Source organism: Solanum dulcamara, chromosome 11 (genome assembly GCF_947179165.1).
Source record: "Solanum dulcamara chromosome 11, daSolDulc1.2, whole genome shotgun sequence".
Taxonomy (NCBI): Eukaryota; Viridiplantae; Streptophyta; class Magnoliopsida; order Solanales; family Solanaceae; genus Solanum; species Solanum dulcamara.
The window spans coordinates 41,185,950-41,211,662 of record NC_077247.1 but is presented as its reverse complement, the minus strand read 5'-3'; the positions used below and the strand labels follow the sequence as shown (position 1 = coordinate 41,211,662).

The 25,713-nt window shown below is 34.0% G+C and overlaps 2 protein-coding genes and 1 pseudogene across 2 annotated transcripts; all 3 read left to right on the top strand.

Annotated features, from left to right (window-relative positions):
* The first annotated feature begins 328 nt into the window (after positions 1-328).
* On the top strand, positions 329-3,473 carry LOC129875007 (WPP domain-associated protein-like; annotated as a pseudogene).
* Positions 3,474-7,742: 4,269 nt separating this feature from the next.
* LOC129873358 (carbonic anhydrase, chloroplastic-like) lies at positions 7,743-13,330 on the top strand. The gene is made up of 8 exons (XM_055948437.1): positions 7,743-7,826; positions 10,783-10,844; positions 11,228-11,365; positions 11,540-11,588; positions 12,068-12,184; positions 12,290-12,429; positions 12,551-12,656; positions 12,920-13,330. Exons 2-8 carry the CDS (start codon positions 10,792-10,794, stop codon positions 13,082-13,084), a joined length of 768 nt encoding a protein of 255 aa, XP_055804412.1. The 5' UTR covers positions 7,743-7,826; positions 10,783-10,791; the 3' UTR covers positions 13,085-13,330.
* Positions 13,331-13,900: 570 nt separating this feature from the next.
* Positions 13,901-24,706, top strand: LOC129874295 (uncharacterized). The gene is made up of 14 exons (XM_055949558.1): positions 13,901-14,274; positions 15,026-15,170; positions 15,856-15,923; positions 16,046-16,099; positions 16,188-16,271; positions 16,351-16,436; positions 16,620-16,700; positions 17,227-17,357; positions 22,396-22,437; positions 23,206-23,282; positions 23,362-23,452; positions 23,530-23,611; positions 23,891-23,963; positions 24,234-24,706. Exons 1-14 carry the CDS (start codon positions 14,180-14,182, stop codon positions 24,400-24,402), a joined length of 1,278 nt encoding a protein of 425 aa, XP_055805533.1. The 5' UTR covers positions 13,901-14,179; the 3' UTR covers positions 24,403-24,706.
* The last annotated feature ends 1,007 nt before the right edge of the window (positions 24,707-25,713 follow it).

The window sequence follows — 25,713 nt, the reverse complement described above, 5'->3', positions numbered from 1 at the left end:
CTATGTGTATTATACACGCATGTGTCTACTTGTTCAATTTTATACAAATTTAAATATCTACTTATATACATACAAAGTTGGAGTACATAAATACCAATCGAAATCAAGTTAAATGACACATTTACATATCATGCATAATTATTATTATCCGTGTTAATAATTATTGAATTAGAGCAACGTGTTTTTCTTTAATTAATATATTAATATATATTATTTTTATAGAAGGGAGCTTTGAAGTAATCATTAAAGTTACTTCCATTATATTAATGCATATTAAAATCATCTATTTTAATCCTTCATTTCTTTTATGTATAATCACTCCCGCTCATTCCAACCAAACTTTCATGTGAGTTAATTTTACTCTCTCCCGGAAAAACCCTAAAGCTAACCACTCCACTGATTTCTGAGAAGAATTCAAGAACTGATATACCTTAGCATTTACCAAAGACCCATTTGAGGTATTTTACCCATTTTGGTAGCTTTATTGCTTCTTTCCTTGTAAGTTCACACATTTAAAGCTATTTTTTTACTTGTTTATGAGTATTGCTTTGGTCAATTGTTTGTTTAATAGTTGTAATAATTGAACACCCTTTTCCCTAATTTGCTTACTTGTGAAGTTGTTTTCTTTGTTGGGTTTGTGTTAATTTAAATTTTGAGTGTGTTCACTCTTTCCATCTTTTTGGTTTTCTGTTTTTTTGGGTTGTGAAATTTCAGAGGTTTCTTTCGGTATGTTTTGCTTTAGTGTGGGGTTACTTGTTTAATGGTGACTTTTGTGAAGTGGGTTTTTGTTTTTTTCCTTTGTTTTAATCATTTTCTTCTGGTTGTTGGATTTTGAGTGTATATTTCATTAAGGGTATACTTGTTTTATGGTTGATTTGTTGAAAGTGATTTGTTTCAGCTTGATTTATGATGTTCTATTTTGGGTTTAAGTGGGTTTTCTAATATTGGGAAAATAATATGCAGATATGCTTCTGTTATGGGGAGTTCAGAGGTGTTAGAGAATTGGGTGGTGAGAAATGGAAATGGTATAAAATCTCATGGTGAGGATGACCTTGAGGGAATGACAAATGGTGGGTGTGAGCAAATGGTTAATGGTGCAAAGGAAAATGAGAATCTGGGTGATGAGATTTTGATACATACTGGGAAGATGTCAATGACCGCTTAATGGTATCAAGGATGCTAAGGACTCAGTGATTAAGGGGATAGTGAGTGTGGTGGAACAAGACGCAGCTGAGAGACTACTGGATAAGGATAAGGAATTAGCCAACTTAAAAGAGTATTTACAATTTCATGAAGGGGGTCTTAGCACCACTGAATTTGAATCTCTTGGGTCACTTATGTCGCAGGATGAGCTAGAAAACATGAATTTTCGAAAACGTATGACTTTATCAGATGTTTTCATGGAGAATGGCAAGATGGGAGACTTCTTGATGGGCTAAGAAGTTTGGCAGAAGATGAATTCAAGAAGTTGAAGAAGAGTATTGATGAGCTTAGAGGATCTAATTTGAGATGGTGGAACTAGAAGGTATTCTACAAGAGAAAGAATCTGGAATTTGGGTTCAGTTGGACCAACCACTAGATAACATGAGAATGATGGTGGGTACCATTTTTAAACGAATGGATGTTATGCTACAGTTATCCAAGACATCTCTTGGTCAGTGGCAGGAGTAGCATCTAATCGAAGTGGAGCTTGAGGCCATGGTAATGCGTAGTGTAGTTCGGACTGTGCAAGAAGAATTTGAGTACAAACTGTGGGACCAGTATGCTCAGTTGTGCGGTGACCGAAATGAGAAGTTGAATGCCATCTCTAGTTTACGGACGGAATTGGATGCTGTTTTGAAGTCATTGTCAAGTTCAGAAAATGGGCATGCGACTTCCCATGGATCACATGATGCAGATTTCTTTGCACGCAAGACATCAAGTGATTACGTGACTTCTTCAAAATCTGTTTGGGATGGAAATGGAAATGGAAAGCTGGAGGATTCTAAGACTGATATGCCTGAGAACTTTGATGCTGTCACGTTGAAGCACATGTCAAAAGATGAAATGGTGACCTATTTTAATAATATAATGACAAAGATAAAGAGACACCATGAGTCCATTCTGCAAAAGAAAACCGATGAGTATTTTGTTCTAAGGGGGGAGTATCTAAATCTTAGAGGAGGCTCTGCTGTGCCACATAAAAAGGATAAGGGTGAATCTGACATTCTAAGGAAGAAGATTCCAGAAATTATATTCAAATTGGATGATATCCAGGTAGAGAATGAAAAACATCCTGCATTTACCCAGGAGACTAAGTTTCGGTAACTTAAAAGGAAATGCTTGATAACCTTCTTTCTAAAAATCACCAGCGTAGAGACTTGCTTAAAGATAAGAAAAATGAAGTCCCTTTTGTCCCAAGTTTCAGATGCCACTGAGAAGAGGCTGCAACATTCTTTGGCAGAAGCAGGCATGCTAAAACAGATAGGAGATCTCAATTTAGCCATGGAAGAGTCACTGATAGAAGCTTCTGTAAGGGAAGATGTGTATACCTATTTTCTAAGGGATCTCGGTGGCGGGGCAAGAAATGAAGTTGAGGAGTTAAACTAGGGATTTGATATGCTTAATGAAAGTAATGATACTAATGCTGGAAGTACTAGAAAAATTGAAATTGAAGATGTAGAGATGGAGTGCTTGATTATGCAAGAAATTTGTGGAGTGATTTCCGGTGAAGGCATTAAGGAGGCTAAAGATATGCTTGAGGAACTGTATTGGGAGCTTTTGAATGAAAAAGAAATTCGAATATCTCTCGACACAAAAGTTATTGAGATGGAAAACAAAGTAAAATTCGAGGTTAAAGAGAGGGACAGACTGAAGCAAATGGTTTCTGCACTGGAAATGTTAGTGAACGAAAAGGAGAAGTTAGTAACAGATGCATCAGCTGCTCTAGCAAAAGAGAGGGATCAGTTTGAGCAGGTTCGTCAAGAGTTGAATGCTGCAAACTAATTTGCAAATCAACAACAAACATTAGCTTCTGGATGCAACAAAGAAGTAAATGTTGTAAAGGGCCAGTTGGCAGAAGCATTGGAGCGAATTGAAGTATTGGAAGAGGAGGCAGCCCAATTAAATAAAAGTCCTGAGGAGAAGGCGGAGGAGTTAAAAGAAGCTAATCACAGGGCAAATATGGTCCTTGCTATTTCTGAAGAGAGGCAAACTCTTTTGTCCTCGCTTGAATCAAAAGAAATAGAGGTAAGAAAGCAGGTGGAAACAATAATTGGTAATATAAATGAATCGTGAAAGATGGTTGCTGATTTTGAATGCAGGTGACAGGAAGGTTGAGAACAAATAATGCGAGGTTTGTGCTATCTTTTCTTTTTCGTTAAGTAATTGAAATATCATAGTGCCAATGTATACATAAAAGAAGACTTTTTGCCCCTTCAAATATGTAGAGAATATCAGCCAAAAGGAATTGCAAATTACACCAAGAACATTACATTTGCAAGACATTACTTTCTAAAACAAATAGTAATATGGACTTCTTTTCAGAATGCCTACTGTTCTGTTCTTGCCATAAGGACCTAAAAATACACAAAAGGACACTATTCTGGTGGCATTTATACTTTTTTGTTTGTAGCAAAAAAATCCTCTAAATTTGTGGTATTGTGCCCTTTCATTTCGATCTGCCTCGTGTTAACTTTTTTCTCTCAAACAAGAGCCCATATCATTTACCTTACAAGTCAACCGTATTAGTGTAAATGGATAAGATATACAAGTCTAGAGTAGTGCCAATCTTTTTCTTTTCTACCTCCTCTTCTCCACATTGCTAGTGCCCCTCCTCCCCCACCTCTTACAGAAGCGTTTATGGACTCATGCCTTCTTCTTCTTCATCTTTCCTAACAAAAATGGCTTCCATCCCATCCTGAGGAAACAATAACCTAGCTCCAGTACTTAACCAGCAGAGGCAAACACCAGAAATTAAAGCTAGGGAAGTTGCTCGCGTCCAACGGGGATGAAGGCCACAAAAGAGAAAGAAAAGCTGGATTGAAGGTTCACTTTCCTTAACAAAGCAATTTGGGGCTGCTATTTACTTTGGGTGAGTACACATAGCAGATCAAAAGCTTATTTTAACTTATCCCAACCAATCAAAACATTCCACCAGATACAACTAAGCCAAAGGCATTTATCAAATAATAAGAGTACTAGGTTAGAAATTCCTATAGGGAGCGGCAATCAGAGGGAGTGGTACTTTTAGGAGATGAAATTGAGGAGGAGGAAAGGTGAAGATAAATGAAAAAAAGGAATAAAGAGAGATTACATTTGTGCCCTCAGATTTGATTGTTTTCTAACAAGTGGCTGATGTGCACTTAGTATAATGCTACAAAAACTAGTTAGCTAATAATTGAGATACGAATTATGATGATTCGACGAAGGTAGCGACTCCCATTTTTGCGCATATTTCACAAGTTGAATGAATTAGGAATGGCCAGTGCATTTGTTCAAAACCTTCCTATTTCTCGATCGATAGATTAAAATAGTCGTAACAACTTTTATGTATAAATAAATATAATAAAATCGGTTACTATTAATTAAAAGTTTCATTTGCTTTGCTTTTAAAGTCTAACTAGTTTAGAGTAGGTGCTTTGCACGTGTGTACCACGTTAGTTATATATATATATATTTACGTATATAGCCTATATAATTGAATACACAACTTACTCAAAATTACGTAAATATTACTAACTCATATAATCAAGTTTATAAATATATATGAGAGAGCATCAAAACTCTTAAGATGTATTTTTCTCTCGCCATATATTTTAGAATTCTTTAAATTTTAAAATATATTTTTCTCTTGCCATATATGTTAAAACTCATTAATTATTAATTCTCCTAGTACTTCTTACCATATTGTTTTCTCATGCTATATATTTTAGGACTCCTTAATTTTAACGTATATGGACATGAATATTTGATCGTTCGACGTTACCTTGGCAGTGTTGGCGAAGGTGCAGGCTGACATCCGTGCAAAGCCCTAGCTAGGGGTGTACATGGACCGGGTTGGTTCGGATTTTTTACAAACCAAACCAAACCATTTGTGTCGGGTTATTAAATCTATAAACCAAACCAAATCAATAAAAGTCGGGTTTTTCGATATCAATTTTTCTCGGGTTTTTCGGGTTTTTCGGGTTTCTCGGATTTTTTGGGTTTTTTTGGATTTTTTTGGGTTTCTCATAGTATCTAATAAAAAGCACAGAGCAGTGCTTCTTAAAAAGAGTTCTAGTACAAAATATCAACATATAAGATGGAGGCACACCACTGTTTGAAGTTTTAACTTTATAATATAACTTTATAAGATAAGTTTTTTTTGTATATTATTTAGATGGGCTACTCAAGTCCAAATCTAAATGTAAGAAAGAAAACAAAAATTATGAAAAAATTTTAAAAAATATTTATAAATTACATTTTAATAAATATTTTTATGTATAACATAATTTAAAAGTAGTATATCTATAATTGGGTTGGTTTGGGTTCGGTTTGACTTTTTTTAGTTAAAACCAAACCAATCCTATAATGGTCGGTTTTTTTTTCCAAACACCAAACCAAGTCAAACCAAACCACTAGTCGGGTTTGTTTTCCGGTTTGGTTCGATTTGTCGGTTTGGTGCGGTTTATCGGTTTGTCCTGTACAGCCCTAGCCCTTGCCCTAGCCACTTGCCTCTAGTATGAAAGCTGCTCAACATATTAAGGGATCATTTGGTACGCAACATAAAGTGGGGTGTTTTAGGATTAAATTTGGAGTAAAATTATATTGTATTTAGTAGACGGTCAATATAAATTTTATCTCAGGCTTAATTCTAATACATCCACCTTATCATATCTAATTGAAACTATTTTATCCCATCTACTAAGATAAATTAATCCAAAAATTGGAATCACCAAATGACCCCTTAACTGAACAATGAGCCTATATAGAGAGTTTTACACCTTGTTTGGATAGTTGTTACCCGGTGTATTATATTGTATTATTAGTTTAAATACAATTTTTGTTTTGATTGTTACTTAAATTTTATTTTATCATATTATTTAAATTCATCGTTAGGTAACAACGAAAAGTCTCACTTTATGTAATGAGCGATTTGGTGTGATCGCGTCATTTACCTAAATATTTTCTTCTCATTTTTTCTTTACTAATTATTTAATAGTCCTATTCTATCCTTCGCCCAATATTTTCATAAAAGTCTCACTTTTTGTAATGAGCAATTTGGTGTGGTCCCGTGTTTGCCTTAATATTTTTTTTTACTAATTATTTACTAACTCTATTTTATTCTTCACCCTACCTTTTCATAGTAGCTCTATCTCGTACTCTACTTTTTGGTAGGTTTATCATTCAAATTGTTGATACGTGACATTATGTAAAGGCAGAGAACAATACAATATATTCAAACATTATTTTCATTAAATTAATACAGTAGGATACAATACAACACAAGACAATTCAATACGATATATTATGAAAAAATACGTAACAACTATTCAAACAAAGTGTTAGATTTTGGGATAAGCTGACCTTGGACTTTAGGTTTGCGTTAGGCTCCAACAATTCCTTAGCCAAGTACTCAATAACTCATGAATTTTCCTGTCTAAAGCAACATCAACAAGCACCGTCTCAAATTGAAGATCAAAGTACCAACCAAACCACTGTTTGAAATCGATCAAAAGACAACAAACAAAAATTATCAAATATAATATCACTAACTGAATGTGGACTAAATGGATAAAAAAAAGGGCAGCTTGATGCACTAAAGCTCTTTAAGCTATAAACTAAATATATATTTATTTGCTTTCGATTTTTGCAGTAGGTTATAAATAGAAATAGGATAAATTTTATTTGAAAATCAATCGTTTGTAACTCATTACTAAAAGGATATAGTAAAGAGAAAAAATAACATACCTCAAAGAATTTGGAGCATATGTTGAGTGATCAAGTTGACAAGGTACTTGAAGAAATTCATATTAAAAACAATTGAAAGAAAAAACATTAAAATTGAAATAAAACGACAGAATAAAGAGGACAAAATTTGAATAAAAACCTTCAAAAAGGTGATGATGAAAATAGAATGGTAATGAAGGTCTCTTTGTTTGAGCAGGAAAGGGTTTTTTCAAAACCTAATTAAAATAGGGTTTAGATATGGTTAAATAGAATTGTAGGAAGTGCATCTTTTTCTTCTTTTTTTTTCCTAATTTTTTGATTTTTTGGCCTATTTTTTTGGATGATTTTTATAACTTCACTTTTTTTTCCTATTATTTTGAAAGTTTTTTTGACTATTTTTTTGGTCAAGTCTATTTTAGTTGGAAAAGAATTTTCCTTAAAGAAAAATGGTGAAAAAACGATTTTATTTAAAGTGAAATTTTTTAATGAAGGGAAAAAAATTCAATCAACATTATAAGAGTCTTTATGCTTTTAATAATATAGTACAGATATGGATTATAATTGCTGGAAGCTTCAATCTTTTCATATTCCTACACATAAACAAACAAATAAAAACCAAAGCTCTAGTTAGGTAGAAACTAAATACATTGAATTATTTATCCAGAAATCATTTTCAACTCTACTGTCATTGTTTGGCTTATATATATAAAATAAGGTAACATACCTAAAACGTGATACAGAAATTAAATATGATAACTCATAAGATAGTAGTTACGACTACTAGCTAGCTAAATCCAGTAGTATAAATAGTAGGCTAAAGAAACCCAAATTTCTCCAAACAAATCCACATTAATATCTTTATCATTTGCTTTTGAAAGAATTAGCAACTCTTCAGAATTTTCCAACCCTAGTTTTTGGTATACTCTCTCTTTTTTATTAATTCATCAGCTTATTTCTTTCTGTGTAATATATAGCTTATACATATTATATTGTTAATTGCCAGTCATTAATAACCAGCTATATATCACATTGAGCTAGTTTGTAATTCATGAAATATATTTCTAGTTTGTACTTTAAATTATAGACAGCTCTTTACTTAAAAAAATCACTGTTTTTCCATTGAAATTTCCCACGGAAAAATGTTCAGTGGTTATCCTCATAGATATTTTGATTGAATCGTGAGAAAAGAAAAAATAGTAATATTTTTATATGCATAGAGCTGGTTCGGCAAAAAAATAGCGAAAATTATTAAATTTTGACATGTGTAGGTGTACATAATATTACTTATATGCGTTTAATGTTTTCTTTTATTAAAATTAATCTAGCCAAGTTGGTAATTCTTGTTATGCATGCTAGCTTACGTGTCTCTCTTATCTTTAATTCACCCTTTTACCTTGTGATAATTAATAACATGGCCAGATTAATGAAAGGAAAATAGTAAACTCAACCGGACCTCGTTCCTCCGGTTGACATGTTATGGACCTGATTTTTCTATAATCGTTTGTCAATTATAAACACTATCGTTTATTTTATTTGAGATACATTAAGAATCTAGTTCTTGTATATTAATTAACTAGTTAATATCTTCGCGCGGTGATAGACATCAATATAACGTCAAAGCAAATTTCGTATATATAACTGACATAATATGATAAAACTTTATAGTATGTATACAAAAAATAGTTCTATAAAATAAAGGAAAAAGTTCAATAAAAAGAAGTAGCATGATTACCTGCTTAGCCCCTTGGCGCCTAAAAATAAAGTAATAAGTCTTTAGTAAGCCAGATGACTCTAACTGGCCAGTAAAAAAATATCATTCCTTTGACAGTTTACTAGATTATCCAATCATCTTCATGCGCCAAAAAAATGACACATTTGGTGTCCAATTCTAAAGTTACTTATACATAACCTTTATTTCTTAGAATAATGCTATATTAGCTAAATATTTTTGAACTATTAATTTTTAGAACTTTATTTGAAAAATAGTAAAAGAAGGCTCAAAAAAATTCTCCTATTTATTGTTTAAAAGAGGACAAAGGTGAAGATTCTAATTCAAGGATGACTATTTCTTTAATTTACTATTAATTCGAGAAGTTTAGTTCTTAAGCATTTATAGTAAAGCATGAAAATTGCAATACTATAGACAATTTTTCGAAATGAATCTCTACTACTATTTTGGTTTAGCATGACAGAGAATAGATTAACTTTAAGTCTTCTAGGATTAAAAGAATGAACTTTAGCAAAGATAAGGAGAAAAAGATATTAACACATGTACTTACGTTTTTCCATTTCCTTCTTGGTGAAACAATAGAACAACTGTATAATTTACTACATTTCTTCCGAATTATCATCCAAAATGCAGAAAGATAGAAATAATAAAAAATATCTGAAAAATAAAGAAAAAGTTTAAATCTTATAGATGGGGTCATAAAGTCAATTTATTCGAAAAGTAAAGAAAAGCACAATAAAATGTGTGAGTATCAGCATGATATTTATATGAATCCTGGATTAAGAGAGTTGTCAAGTGAGCTTTCTTTGTTCCTTATTTATAGAAATATAAATAGCTGAAGGTAACTTTCATCTTCCACATGTTGGGCAATCTTCTATTCAACTAAGATGTAATGTGTCAATTTTTCATCACTTTTTGCCAAATGAATTTTTCTATAAAAGTTAAATGATGAATAACACTTACATATTGGTCATATTAATTGTAGTATCAGTTCGTTCTCTCCTCTCCTGCTTTTGATTTTTTTTTTTCATTCTTTGATTTATGTTTTTTTTTTGAACGATTCTTTGATTTATGTCAATTAGTTGTTTATCTATTTTCAAGCAAAACTTAAATAACTAACATAATAATAATGTTTTCTACTTATGAAAAATACAAGCTTCGGAAATAAACTGAAACTTTTAATTGAAAAATTTAATACTCTCTTGTTTATTAATAATTAATAAGAACTACAAGAGAGGGGGACATAAGGCCAAACACCTCTTCACACGTAACACCAAAAGAAAACAACTAGGCTAGGCTAAGCTCTATAACTAGGAGTTTCCATCCGGGAAGGCTTCTTCTTCAGTTAGGATTCTTCCGAAGCGGAGGCCTTCCCATTAGCTCTTCATGCTCATAATGCCAACCAGAATGCCTTTCTTTTTTGAACCTAAAGGAGGCAAGGTTAAGTTTATCCATGCTCAAAGGTCCTCTAGTATTAGCCTCCCTAAAACAATGCATAACCTCACAATCCATATCTTTGATCTTCTGTTGTAACTTGGTTAGAGTCTTCTTCAGAGTACTAAAGAAAAGAACTAATCCATGCTTGAAGTAATTTATTACATCAAATCAAATCAACAATTTTAAAGATGTCCTGTTTAGTTTCATATTTCATCCTCACTACAACTAAAATAAACTCAAAAAAACCATTATAAGAATTAATAATTCAACTATATGCTTGGCATGGAGAATTTTCAATTTATACTCAATCACCTAGCAATATCCTATCACTGGTTATTTGATCTTCTAAAGTATTATTTTTCCAAACTCAAAGAGAAATTAGAAAAATAGCAATTCTGTCCTAGTGCCACATCACCGGCACGAGGATTCTCTTTTATATATATATGGTGTATGTTATGATTGTCAATCATTAAAACTTCAAATTCAACATAGCTCAATAGTGTGATCACACTTGATCTTTTGGCTAAGACAAATATCATCATATCATCTAAAAGCGCTTAAATTATTAGACAAAGCAAACATTTAATTATTTTGAATTATATTATGTCTCGATATGTCCCTTCATGTGTGAACCTTATTCTTTTTTATGAGCTAAACATGTGAATATTTTCTAATTTATTCTGATGAAAAATAATGGGTAATTGCAGAAAGAAGACATGGCAAACAAATCTTACGAGGAGGCCATTGTTTCACTCCAGAACCTTCTCAGGTTTGGACCATCAATCGTATCTATAGCATAACATGAAATCATGAGAAGATTTTCTAAAAAAGAACTAAACTTGTTCAAAGTTTATGTTTTGTGTTTAAAAAATTTCTCAAGAAAATATTTCCAAATATCTAGGTGCTCGAGTAGTTCTTTTCAACTATTTTTAGTATGAGGATCGATCTAAGTAGCATAAAATGGAGTACTATATCGAATGTACCATATATGTTTAGATTAAAGGAATTAATTTAAAATTCTAGAATAAGACTTGTGGAGAAGAGGATGGTCGCATGAGTTTAATGAGTTACGTGCGCATCGATGATATTGAAAATATTTATATAATCCATTTAATAAACCATAGTATTAATTTGGAAATCATGAAATTGCAGTGAGAAGGAAGAACTTGGACCGGTTGTTGCAGATAGAATTGATGAAATCACAGCTGAATTACAACCAAGCAGCAAAAAGTCCAACGCTGTTCAGAGGATCAAGTGTGGCTTTATGTATTTCAAAACTGAGATATATGAGTAAGCCTCTTTTCTTTTCCCTATAACATATTTTAAAGTGTGTCATATTTTTACATCATGATAATTTTGTCCTATTCTCTTTTGTTTCTCACTTTTAAGAAAAAAAATATTCAGAAAAAAACTTGAAATGACAATTGTCTAATAACCATATATTTTCTTACGTGTATATCTCAGCAAAAACCAAGAATTGTTTGATAAACTCAAGAAAGGCCAGGAACCAAAGGTACAAGATCTTATTACCTACTCATCCATCCATCCGTTCTCTTTTACATTTTGCATTTCTCTTGAAAAGGATTAATTGAATGCTTATCTTACTAAGTTAATTATGCGATCTTCATGATTCACTATGGTTTGAAAAGCTAAATCTAAATTGACTATTACTATATTCTCTTTGTCTCAAATCATTTGTCATATTTAGTTTCTAAATAGTCAAATGTAACATTGTAAAGTAAACTTAGAATTTGTAGTAATTTTCATATAGTTCTTGAATATCAAAATTTTAATTGTAAAATATTTTAACTTCAAATATATATTAGTCTAATTAACTCTCGAGAAGTGAAACATGACAGTTAGATTTGAAACGGAAGGAGTAGTACTTCAATAAAATTGAAATTACTTAGTGATCATATAAAAATACTTTCTTAATTTATCAAAATAAATATAACATTTTTTTGTTTTTACTTTATAATCGCCATGTGACAGTTTTTGGTGTTTGCGTGCTCGGATTCACGAGTGAGCCCATCCCATGTGCTTAACTTTCAGCTCGGTGAGGCTTTTATGGTTCGAAACATCGCCAACATGGTCCCTCCTTATGACAAGGTCATATTATTATATTTGTCCACTTTTATTAATTTCTATGCATATTATAATTGATTTGGTTAATTTAACTGATTTTAATTTGTGTTTGAATTGGCATTGCAACAGCTTAGGTACTCGGGAACTGGAGCTGCAATCGAATACGCTGTTAAACGTCTTAAGGTGGAAAACATTCTAGTCATTGGCCACAGTACCTGTGGAGGTATCAAGGGTCTCATGAATCTTCCAGAAGATGGTTCTGAATCAACGTATGTATCATTTATTAAATCATTTAAATTATATACATTGACATTGACAGTACTATAAAATGACTTAATTTACCCTAGACCAAACATCGTCATGTTGAAGAGATATGTGATGATATTGCAGTCATTTTATTGAGAACTGGGTGAAAATTGGATTACCTGCCAAGGCCAAGGTGCTTGCTGAGCATTGGGATAAAAGTTTTGACGACCAGTGCAAATACTGTGAGAAGGTAAAATAATGTTCTCATCAGACTATTTTTTTTTTCTGTTTTTCTAAATGTCAACTAGTGGTGCAGCTACATTGACCTAAGGGTGGTCACTCGAATATCTTTTGTTGAATAATTATATTGTGCATGTTGCATATATATAGATAAAAAACAACTCTTTAGAGATATATATACTAAGATTTTAAACGCCCTTAAGAAAATTCCTAACTTATCTGCGGGCAACTACTAGTACTACTTTATTAATAATTGAAATGAATAAATTGCAGGAAGCTGTGAATGTATCACTAGCCAACTTGCTGACATATCCATTTGTGAGAGATGGTTTGGTGAATAAAACATTAGCATTGAAAGGAGGTTACTATGATTTCATTAAAGGAGAATTTAAGCTTTGGGGACTCCACTTTGGTCTCTCTCATCCTTGTTCTATCTGATTTCAGCTACCATTTCGAGTGGGAGAATGACACTTCTTGTTCTTTCTTTTTCTTCTTGTTGTATTCCTCTATATAGTTTAAATATCTAAATAAATAAAAGAGAAAGTGGACAAGGACTCTCCCATTTTATTATGGTAGAAGACAAGGTGGTGATTTTTTTTTGTAATAATAATAATGATAATAATAATGTCTCTGTTCTGCAGAGGGAATTGTAATAAATAATATTGGAGCAACTAATTTGTTCTACTACTAGTTCATAAAGTGTATGTGGTCACGGTGATGATTTTCCTTTTTGTAACCTAAACTCTTTTTGTATTCGCGTGTACTCAAGCAGTGAAGTGATGAGCAAAATTATGCCCACTTATCCTAACTTGTCAACAGCACAAGATTTGCTCATCTAATACAAATATATTACTTGTGAAGGCAATTTGTATAAAAATTATGACCCACACAATATAACTTGTAAAATCGTATTTTTCTATTGTTCCCCTAGACGTAACTTTATAAAAGAGATAGCCAGCAAAATCATTTTTGCATAATTTCACAAACAGGGGTTAAATGATTCTATTTGTGTAAATTGGCCCCTTTAAATAGGAAAGTATCTTCTAAATTCTAGGGCATACATAGTGATGCTTGTTTTAACATAAAGTTTTAATATAAAAACTGGAGGTATAATGTCTTTTAACTAGACTTCAGTTGGTTGTAAATATTTAAATTTGTATAATTTTAAAAAAAAAAGTAAAAATATTGTAGATAAGATAATAGAAATCAGTTTGAGTATAGGGACGATAAATATTATTTGGACACGGTGGCACTGAAGTAGTTTTTCAACTGTATTTCGTTCTGATAATTTGCATTTTAGTTGTGGGGCTCGCAATGTGACGTGGTAGTTAATTTCATATGCCACGCACTAAATCGGCGCACATTCGAAAGCTGAAAGAGTCGCGGTAAGAAGAGAAACGCCCGGGCAAAGATTCGGAGATTTCGGAATTTCCCTAACCGCCTGTTTTTGCTTTAATTCATTCAATCACATCGACAATTTCCGGTGTTTACTTCACTCTAATTTGCTTAGGAAGTGAGAAAAAAGAGTGAGTGATGGGGAATTTATGGTCGGCCTCCGTAGAACCTCCACCGCCTATGGTGTTAGTTCCGCCGCTATTCGATTTTCCTCCTCTTGCCGCCCGTACAAGGTTAGAATAACCTCAATTCTCTATTTCCACTATTTATTTTGTTTAATGTCGTTTTTTAAAAAAAAAAATTGGGAGTAGGGGAAGGGGAAATTGAACTCTCGTTCGCCTAGGTGGACAACTAACTGAACTACTAATATTCCTGTTTGATGACACGCTTGAAGGCTAGCTTTAATTTAAAAAATATTACTCCATATGCTAGCTTAGAATCAGAATTTTTACTCAAGAGGATTCATAAATATAAAGAAAAGTAAACATGTGAATGTGCCGAGGTGATTCAATGTTTACTACTTATATATATGAAAACAAAATTGACATTATATATACAATGTAATTTCAGGAGGAGGAGATAGGATAAACTCCTTGTACCCCGTAGCTCCTCCCATACCTCCAAGACTCTTTCTCATTCGAGATGTTTTTCAAAAAGAACAAAAATGATGTTGCAAAAATTTATTGAAAAGATCTAACAGATTTGTTTGATTCCAGAAGTTATTCTGAACTTCAGAAAGAACTTTTCACAAACAATTAGTGTAGTTTCTAAAGCAATATGAAATTACTATTAATATTTTAGAACTGAATTAGATGAATAGACATTATAATTCCAACTTCGTTTAGTTCTCGAGGGGACATAGAATGTTATTCACTTAGATAAAACAAATCTAGAAACCACAAGTTGTTTGTTTCATATTATTTCTGTGGTCGGATTTTTGCCTCTACATCCAGATTTAGTTATATTTGGTCTTTTTGCGTGTAGGATGTTGGAATCATCATATAACATGTTATTTGGGAAACTGGCATTGAGATGCCTTTTTGAGGATTATTTCGAGGAAGCTAGGCACTTTAGCACCAGAATTATGCTTAAGCCAATTGATGATCCACATGTTGATTTGATTGCAACTGTATCCATCTACAATCTTATGAATTTGGTTATATTAGTAGCTAGTATGCTTTATATTACTCCACTTTTCAGTCCTTTCAATTCTTTTTATTTTGGTAATGTGCTTGTGGGCATGGGTCAGGAAAATGTTGGGGAATTTCTCAAATCATAATTCACTATTAATAGCAGCTTCTATTTGAAGAGGTTTTGTTTCTGGTCAATTCAAAATTTGTAGCTATGCGATTTCGATTATCTACAGAGAGACAGATTTATCATTTTAACTCGGTGGCTGTGGAGTACCATAACATTCATCATTCCTTTGTGACAATCTTTTGAACTTAGCATAATTCTATGTTTTGAAAAGTTCTTCCATTATATATATATATATATATATATATATATATATATATATATTAAATTGGTCGAGCTGGAACTGTAGATGCTCCACACATGCAGTCTTATCCTCCACGGAATGTCAAGTACTACTGTACAAAATTCACCTTCTTCAGTAGTTTATGTGTTGTCACAATAATAGTTCTCAAACTTCATCAACTGTAGCTTCTCTTGTAAAAGATTGCCTTAGGCCAAGTCCTGTGTCTTTCATCAAGTTGTCTATGGACAGTTAATTGGGTATGGTTTTAACATTTTCCTTGCCTCAATGATAGGTTAACTTGACAAGAAACAAAGTTTTTCCTTAGCCTTCTCAGGTTGCAGGCCCGCTTGACCACAAACCTGAGGAGAAAATTGTAGGAAATGCACAATTTCGGTGGCAAAGGTATTCTTAACCTTTTGCTTTAATTTTATTTTGGCTTCTTGAAGATTTATTAACTTTGTGATATGATTTTTTGCATATGGTTAACTTCTTGATTATCTCTGAAAATCCAAATGGTGTTCCAGTGATGTTGAGGATCCACATACATTTGTCGATCTTTTTGTATCAAATGATGATCCGTAAGTCTCACTCACTTCCCTAAGATTTTTTTTCCCTTAAGATTGAAAAACAACAGTACCATTGTTCTTCCATTCGCTTCTTTTCTAGGACACTGCTGATGAGATCATGTGCATTCTACCCTAAATTAGGGTTTGGAGCTTTTGGCATTTTCCCAGTGCTTTTAAAGAATAGGTTGGTTTGATTTTGTTATAGACTGGGATCTCAGACTTGTGAACGTGCAGTGACTGACATGATCATTTTGAATGTCCAGAGTATCTTCAAAAGATTATGGAGTCATGGGTTTGAGATATGGCTCATCAAATCTCTCGGTTGGAGCTACTCTTATGCCTTTCGCTTGTATGAGAATGCAATGTTTAAGTTAATTTTTATGTTCATACATAATAGGACCTGTTGTTTCTTACTTGAACTTGCTTTCACTAAGTTCTCTGGTCTGGACATTCCTTTATATCAGCTGTGAGTGGAATAATATTTTGCTACTTCTTGTTTAATTCATAAGTGGACTAATGAATGTTGGTGCAGTGGGAGATGATGTTCCCAAAAGTGCATGGCTGGTGAGCAAGATGGGAAGGTTAACCACCGGGGTGCAGTATGAATCACAGTGTAATTTTTTGGACTCTAACTCACTGGCTTAGTTTCCTTGGTAAAGAGATATTCATTATGTAGTCACACTAGTAAACAAGATACACTCCTGGATGGAAAATTTGATTTTTTTGTGCTGATTAATTCAACAAAAAAAGAAAAGAAAATTGTTCTTGTGCAAAAGATCCTTCAGGCATTTTTTTTATCCTGTGACATACGCTACGACTTTTCTTATTTTTCTGGTATATGCATCAGATATGTGACCTTGGTCAATCAGAAAAATAAGATGTGTAGTACATGTCTCTAATCCTGTGCAAGGAATCCATTTGCCTGTGAACCTGCATGGCCACTTCAGATGGCGGAAGTGCTTTAAGCTTATTGCGATTTATTGGGTAAAAGCTTGGGAATCTAAGAGAAAATGTTCCTTTACAGTTCATAAATTGCTTCTTAACCGAATAATGCATGCATAGTGAGTGTGAGAGGGAAGAGAAACTACTCAAAATTCATATGGGATAGTATCTTTATTGGTTCTGTTTATTTTTGATAGTTGGAAGCAAAAATGACCAAAAGTATAATAACTTAGAAAATTGGAGCTGTGCTATTGGCTATGGAGTGGGATCAGGCAGCCCTTTGAGTCCATCCTTCAATTTTGGTCTTGAGCTTGCAAAAAGTTCACAGGTTTGTTGCATTTCGTTCTTTCAGTGGTGTGCTAAGATCTCTTTTCTGCTAATTTTCTGCACTGCCAAAACCCCAGTTCTCATTTGTTGCTATAGACATTTGGGCCCAATTCTAGACCTATTTTTGGTTGGATCAGGTGAATATTTTATGAAGTTCTATTGGCTAGATAGTAGTTGGTTATGCAAGAAAGTCAAAGAAAATACAAAAGAGGAGGAAAAAGTTGGCAGCAACTTTTGAAAGAAAAGGCACCGTCCAAGAAAAAGAAGAAAAAGTTGTTGCCTACGCGTAGAAAATTAACGCACAATTTTTTTTACGCGTTTTCATCCTCCTATAAATAGAGGGCCTCGTGCCCTCATTTGATTCATTCAGCAAAAGAGAGAGTAAGAATACAAAGAGAGAGTAAGAATACAAAGAGAGTTATACACCAAGATAAATATTGTAGTCTTGAGTGTCCTCTTTAGTAGTTGTTCCTTTTATAAGAGAGAAGTGTTTATTGTTGTTTTCTCCTTATACTTGAGAGCAGTGTACTTCCATATTATCATAGTAAAATCCTTCTACCCCGTGGTTTTTCCCCTCTATCTGTTTGAGGGGTTTCCACGTAAAATTCTTTTGTCTAATTTATTTTCATCATTTATTATCACATCAAACTTTAGTTGTGGTGCTTTCTCCACCCAACAGTGGTATCAGAGCCCTCGATTATTCTGTCTATTTTAAGCCAAGGTACTATTTGTGTATAGTAATTTTCGTGAATAGTAAAATTCGGTGAAAAGTACTATTTACGTGAATAGTAAATTTCGATGACGGTACATTTTGTCACGTATTTAGAAACGATCTAGAAGGGTGTGAAGCAAATAACAATGTCGAATACAACAAAGTTTGACGTTGAGAAATTCAATGGAACTAATTTCTCATTGTGGAAAATGAAAATAAAAGCGATACTAAACGTGCGGAGCTTCTACTTCAAAGTCTGCCTGACTCGTATGATCAACTCATCATCAACCTGACGAACAATATAGAAAGTCTAGTTTTCGTTGAAATTGCACCCGCTGTCTTAGAAGAAGAAAATCAGCGCAAAAATAAGGAAGACAGACAAGCAAGTTCGCAGCAAGCTGAAGCTTTGATGATGGTGAGAGGAAGACCAACGGAACGTGGCCCCAGTGGGAGTCACAATCATGGTAGATCTCAATCAAGAAGTAAGAAGAATATTGTGTTACAACTGTGGCAAGAAAAGGCACTTCAAGAAGAAGAGTGAACACCTTGAGTCATCAAATGCTCAAGGGAATATTGCAAGTACCTCAGATGATGACGATATTTTATATAGTAAAGCAATATCAAATAATGAAGGCAGAAAACGTTTCACTGATGTCTGGATCATCTACACAGGAACAACATGGCACATGACTTCCCGAAGAGAATGGTTCCATCAATATAATCTTATCTCAGGAAGGTCTGTGTTCATGGGAGACGATCATGCTTTGGATGTTATTGGTATTGGGTTCATCAAAATAAAGATGTATGATGACACGATACGCATCATCCAGGAGGTACGACATGTAAAAGACTTGAGGAAGAATCTATTGTCTTTGGGACAATTAGATGATAATGGATGTTCATATAAGACTCATGGTGGAGTCATGAAAATATCCAAAGGAGCGCTTGTAGTGATGAAAGCAGAAAAACTTTCTGCAAATCTATATATGCTTAAAGGTGAAACACACCAAGAAGGAGAAGCATCAACTGCGTCAGCAAGTTCATTTGAAGAATCAACAATGATATGGCATCGTAAATTTGGCCATATGTCGGAACGAGGTTTGAAGATTCTTGCTGAGCAAAAGCTTCTTCTAGGGCTCAAAAAGGTTTCACTACCCTTTTGTAAGTATTGTGTTACCAGTTTGCAAAATAGACTGAAGTTTAGCAGTTCCTTTGCTAAAAGCAAGAAAATATTAGATCTGGTCCACTCTGATGTCTGGCAAGCACCGGTGGAGTCCCTAGGAGGAGCGAGATATTTTGTGTTATTTATCTACAATTACTCCAGGAGAAGTTGGGTGTATCCAATCAAGAGAAAGACAAATATTTTTCCAGTCTTCAAAGAGTTCAAAGCGCGGGTGGAACTTGAATCTGAGAAAAAGATCAAGTGTTTAAGGACAGATAATGGAGGAGAATACATTGGTAATGAATTTGATAACTTTTGTAAACAAGAAGGTATTAAAAGGCAGTTTACGGTGGCATATACTCCACAACAAAATGGAGTAGCAGAGCAGATGAACAGAACCTTATTGGAACAGACAAGAGCTATGTTGGCAACTGCAGGGTTGGAAAAACCATTCTGGGCAGAAGCAGTCAAAACCGCGATCAATCGGTCACCATCAATTGCAATTGATCTGAAAACACCAATGGAGATGTGGACAGGAAAACCAACTAATTATTCTCACTTACATATATTCGGAAGTCCTGCTTATATTATGTACAACACCCAAGAAAAATTGAAGTTGGATCCAAAATTCAGAGAATGCATTTTTTAGGATATGCTGATGGAGTCAAGGGGTATCGCTTGTGGGATCCCACTGCCTGCAAGGTGGTAATCAGCAGGGATGTTGTATTTGTTGAAAACAAGATACAAGCAAAAGAAGTTAGTACTTCTAAAGAAAAATCAGAGACGACTACAGTTGAAATTGAAAAATTAAAAGTTTCAGTTCCTTCTGAAGCAGCACCAGAGCACGAAGAACAAGAGCAAGCTGAGATCGAAACTCCACAAGTTCGACGGTCAACTAGGGAGAGAAGAGAACCAGCTTGACACTCAGATTATTCTATGGAGAGCAATGTTGCATACTGTCTATTAACAGAAGATGGAGAGCCTTCAAATTTTCACGAGGCTATGAAAGGCCAAGAATCATCTCTGTGGATGACAGCACTGCAAGAAGAAATTAAAGCTCTTCATAAAAATAAAACATGAGATCTTGTTCAATTACCACAAGGAAGGAAGGCCATCGGAAACAAATAAGTCTATAAGATCAAACGCAATGGTAAAGATTAAGTGGAGAAATATCGTGCAAGATTGGTGGTGAAAGGATTCGCTTAGAAAGAAGGTATAGACTTCAATGAGATATTTTCTCCGGTGGTTCGACTTAACAATTCGAGTGGTCCTGGCGATGTGTGCTACATTTGACTTGTACTTGGAGAAGTTAGATGTCAAAACTGCATTTCTTCATGGAGAACTTGAAGAAGAAATTTACATGCTCCAACCAGAAGGTTTTGAAGAACAGGGAAAAGAGAACTTGGTTTGCAGGTTCAATAAATCTCTATATGGTCTTAAACAGGTGTCGAGGTGTTGGTATAAGAGATTTGATTCCTTCATTATAGGCCTTGGATACAACAGACATAGTTCAGATCCTTGTATTTATTACAAGAGATTTGATGATGACGATTTTGTTATTTTGTTGTTGTATGTTGATGACATGTTAGTAGCAGGCCCCAACAAAGATCGTCTCACAAATTTAAAGGCACAATTGGCTAGGGAGTTTGAAATAAAAGAATTGGGACCAACAAACAAGATTCTAGGGATGCAAATTCACCGAGACAGAATTAATAGGAAGATTTGGCTTTCTCAAAAGAACTACTTGAAAAAAATCTTGCGACGCTTCAAGATGCAAGACTGTAAGTCAATTTCTACCCCACTTCCTATTAATTTCAAGTTATCCTCAAGTATGTGTCCTAGCAATGAAGCAGAGAGGATGGAGATGTCTCGAGTACCGTATGCATCAGCAGTGGGAAGTTTAATGTTTGCCATGGTATTTACAAGACCTGACATTGCACAAGCAGTGTGAGTGGTTAGTCGATACATGGTTAATCCTGATAGAGAGCATTGGAATACTGTTAAGAGGATTTTGAGATATATCAAGGGTACCTCGATGTTGCAATGTGTTAAGGAGGATCAGACTTTACTGTTAAAAGTTATGTTGATTCAGATTATGCAGGTGATCTTGATAAAAGCAAGTCCACCACAGGTTATGTGTTTACTCTTGCTGGAGGAGCTGTAAGCTGGGTTTTAAAACTGCAATCTATCGTGGCTACATCTACGACGAAAGCAGAATATGTAGCAGCTACACAAGCTAGCAAAGAGGCAATATGGATGCAGATGTTACTGGAGGAGCTCGGGCACAAACAAGAGAAGGTTGCTCTATTTTGTGACATTCAGAGCGCTTGCATCTTGCAAAGAATCCGACATTTCATTCAAGGACAAAGCACAAACGAGTTCAGCATCACTTTGTTCGTGAGAAGGTGGAAGAAGGCAGTGTGAATATTTAGAAAATTCACACTAATGACAACCTAACAGATATGTTTACGAAGCCGATCAACAGTAATAAGTTTAAATTGTGTTGATCTTCTATTGGCCTAGCAGAAACGTAACATTGCAGTAATTGGGTAGAAAGATGGTGTGAAGACTTAATTGATTCTCAATTAAATCTTCAAGTGGGAGAATGCAAGAAAATCAAAGAATTTACAAAAGAGGAGGAAAAAGTTGGCAGCAAATTTTGAAAGAGAAGGCACCGTCCAAGAAAAAGAAGAAAAAGTTGTTGCCTATGCGTAGAAAATTAACGCGTAATTTTTTTTTACACGTTTTCATCCTCCTATAAATAGAGGGCCCCGTGCCCTCATTTGATTCATTCAGCAAAAGAGAGTAAGAATACAAAGAGGGTTATTCACCAAGATAAATATTGTAGTCTTGAGTGTACTCTTTAGTAGTTGTTCCTTTTATAAGAGAGAAGTGTTTATTGTTGTTTTCTCCTTATACTTGAGTGTACTTCCATATTATCATAGTAAAATCCTTCTACCCCGTGGTTTTTCCCCTCTATCTGTTTGAGGGGTTTCCACGTAAAATTCTCGTGTCTAATTTATTTTCATAATTTATTATCATATCAAACTTTAGTTGTGGTGCTTCCTTCTCCCAATAGGTTATGCACTGACTGTTATTTTTGATTGCGTAATTTGTAATTTGTACCTGGGGTACACTTCTAATATTAAATTTTTTTTGCTGCAGTTTATTGCTTCATTCTATCAACATGTTGTGGTTCAAAGACGGGTAGGCTTCTCTTCCTTGAGGAAATGTCATTCAGGACGTTTAGCATAACTGTTTTTTAATGCAATTTGGATTTGCTTCAAGTTCAATTTATTTTGGAAGTAATGTCTGTTTTAACCAGCAGCATGTGATGATAACAGTGCAATTTTGCTGAACGGTCCACAAGAATTCTGTTGTATAATATGCCACTAACTGCTTCTTTTATCTTGGATTAAGATATTTGTTAATCTGTTTTTACACCTATTTAGTACATACAATGCATTCTCTGGGTCTTGGCAAGTTTTTCTTTTCTGCTGATTTGTCAAAGAGGAAATATGCATCAATGGTTTCCATGGATTTGAAGTTGTATAAACGTCGGTGTAGTAGAGCATTTCCGTAATTAACTATTCCTTTGTTTTAGTTGAGACCTCATGTATTGAATTGTCTCTGCCAGTGTGGAAAGTATGTACAGTTCAATTCTTCAGGAGTGGTGTGCAATAGAAAATCTGGAAATTAAAAGTAGTGCACAGGAAAATCATAGAGGCCATACCACTAATCAGATTAGAAAGGCGGTATCACTGTTAGTTTTCGAGAAATACAGAGAAGATAAAAGTTCTTTATTAATGTAAAAAGCTATTGTTTGAGTTCTTCTGGTTTTGATGAACATCTAATTTCAAAAAAAAAAAAAAACAGAACACTTGGTTATTTGATTGACGGCTTTTGACATTATTCTGGAAGTTTTCTGTGCTTCGTTAAAAGTAGTACTGATACAAGTAATTTATGTAATGACAGGTGAAAAATCCACTAGAGGAAGACGAAGTAGTCGGAATTACTAACTATATCGACTTCGGGTTTGAGTTGCAGACGAGGTATTCCGTGATAGTGTAGCAAGCTGTAGGCTGGCCAGAGTAGAGTAGGATCTGACTTGGTTGTAAACTTTTGTGGCAGGGTAAATGATGAGAAAGCTCCCAGCAGCATCCACGATTCCACTTTTCAAGTTGCTGCATCTTGGCAAGCTAATAAAAACTTTTTGGTCAAGGTAAATCGCCTTCTGGATCTCCTCTTTGCCATGCTAACTGAAACAAGGGGTATTAACTGTGAAGGTTACTGCCACAGGGAAAGGTGGGCCCTCTAAGCTCATCTGTAGCTTTGGCGTTTAAGTCATGGTGGAAACCTTCCTTCACTTTCAACGTTTCAGGTAATAGAGATTTATGCTAAACATATAACAAAATTAAAGTGTATTTATTTTACTGTTGTAGTTATTTAGTTAATCACACACCTGAGGCTGTATCACAATGTGTGCTAAAAACTATCGTGAAGAATAATTTAACTGTGATTTTCATTCCAACTGGTGATTAAACAACTGGAGTCTGCCCTTCCACGAGGCTTTCTATTTTCTATATTAAGAGGTATAGATCATAAGTGTTGAGCCTCAATGGCTAGTGAAATCTGATAATCACTTTATGTTGCTTGACAGCTACTAGAGATCGTGCGAAAGGAGCAACAGCCTTTGGATTTGGCATTCGTGTTGACAACATTAGAGAAGGAAGGTTGGTTATCCTTCAGTTATATATTGAGTCCATATCTTTTCACGATTAGTAGATATCACGGGGTCTACTGCCAGCAAGCTACCAAAGCTGGCTGAGAATATCCTTTAATGGAGAGGCAGGAATCATTTATCAGGCTTATCGTGTCCACTAGATATTAATTTGTCTTAACTGTCCTTGATCAAACTCTTGAAATCCTGATTTTTGTCCCGAAAACAATTCATATGAGCTTCTTTAAAAGTTTCTTAGTGCTTGATATCTTTGAAATTGCAGCTATCAAAGAGCTGATCCAAACTTTGTAATGCTGACACCAACCAAGGAGCACTTGGCAGAAGGCATACACTGGAAAGTTGGGAAGAGACCCTTGCTTCAATCTGATGTGAATTCTGGGAATTTTGATGGCATGCCTAGGGAATTGAGACCATATGGCAAGATGTTGTAGTGTCATTTGTTTTCACAACTTTTCATTCTCATAGCTTTTGAGTAGTAGTCTCTGCAGCGCCATAGCACAAAAACTTTGTGCTATTCTTTTTGCATCATATACTGCTTGTTTAGACAGTTTTATCTGGTTATATATTATACACATGAAAAAGTGCTCTCTATTTTTGTTCTTGAGAAAGGCTATGGTGATTGTGCTTCCTATCTAGGTGGTTGTTCCAATTCATTAAGGCAGAATACCTCGGGATTCCCTAAACTCAACATGTTCTATTCAATGTATACCTGCATTATATTATTGTAGGTTCTTATTACCTTCTTGAATTTGGCAGCTTGATAGCTGTGGCTCGATGCTGATGTGGCAAAGAGTGTGAATGTACTCCTTTTTAGGTGTGTGATATTGATAAAAATTGAAAAATTAAGTAAGTATCTTCCAACCATTAATTGTTACGTAGTCATATATATATCTTCCAACCATTAATTGTTACGTAGTCATATATAATGATTAGTTGTTTCAACTGTGTATTATCTCTTTTTCGGATTGGACCTCTTAAAAATGTGGCTGAAACTCAACTATATTTAGCTGAATAGAAAATGTTTTTAGCGAAAATAATGAAGTTCCAACTGTGTATTTTTACAAGAACTATTGATGCCAGTAATTTAGTTTTAATTACGTCAAGGAAATTCAGACCTTAAGTAAGCATGCTGATTAAACTCCAGGTAGGAAATTAGTTGGGAATCCATGTCATGTGTATATCATGTATATATAATATCTACGCCATGTGCATCAGTATTATATATATGTCATACATATGATATACAATATTACGGTAATTGGCAAGCATCGCCTCTAATCTTTTTCAAATTTTATGTATAATCTCGTCCAGATATTTCTAATAAATTCCAAATAGCACTAGCTTTGTATCGTATATCTCAGAAAAGTTCTCTAAAAATATATACCACGGTTTATTCAAATTACTATGTACTCCCTCCGTCCATCTTTATCCAATTTATGAAATCAAAAGATAATTTTAACTTAGTTTCTAATTTATTCTTATAATTAATTAAAAGTTATTTTTCTATTATATTTTTCAAGACATTGTATTTATTACATTCAAAGGGTGATATGTAAAATTATTCTTCTATTTATAGTTTTTTAAGAATTGTGCAAAGTCAATAGTGGACAAGTAAAGATGGACGGAGGGAGTAAGAGAAAAATTCTTAATGTCATTTAATTTGAACTTCATTATTTTTTTAACACTTTGTGGATAGCAATCTGGTTTTTAGAAAGTAGATTTTTTAGGAATAAGAACTAATT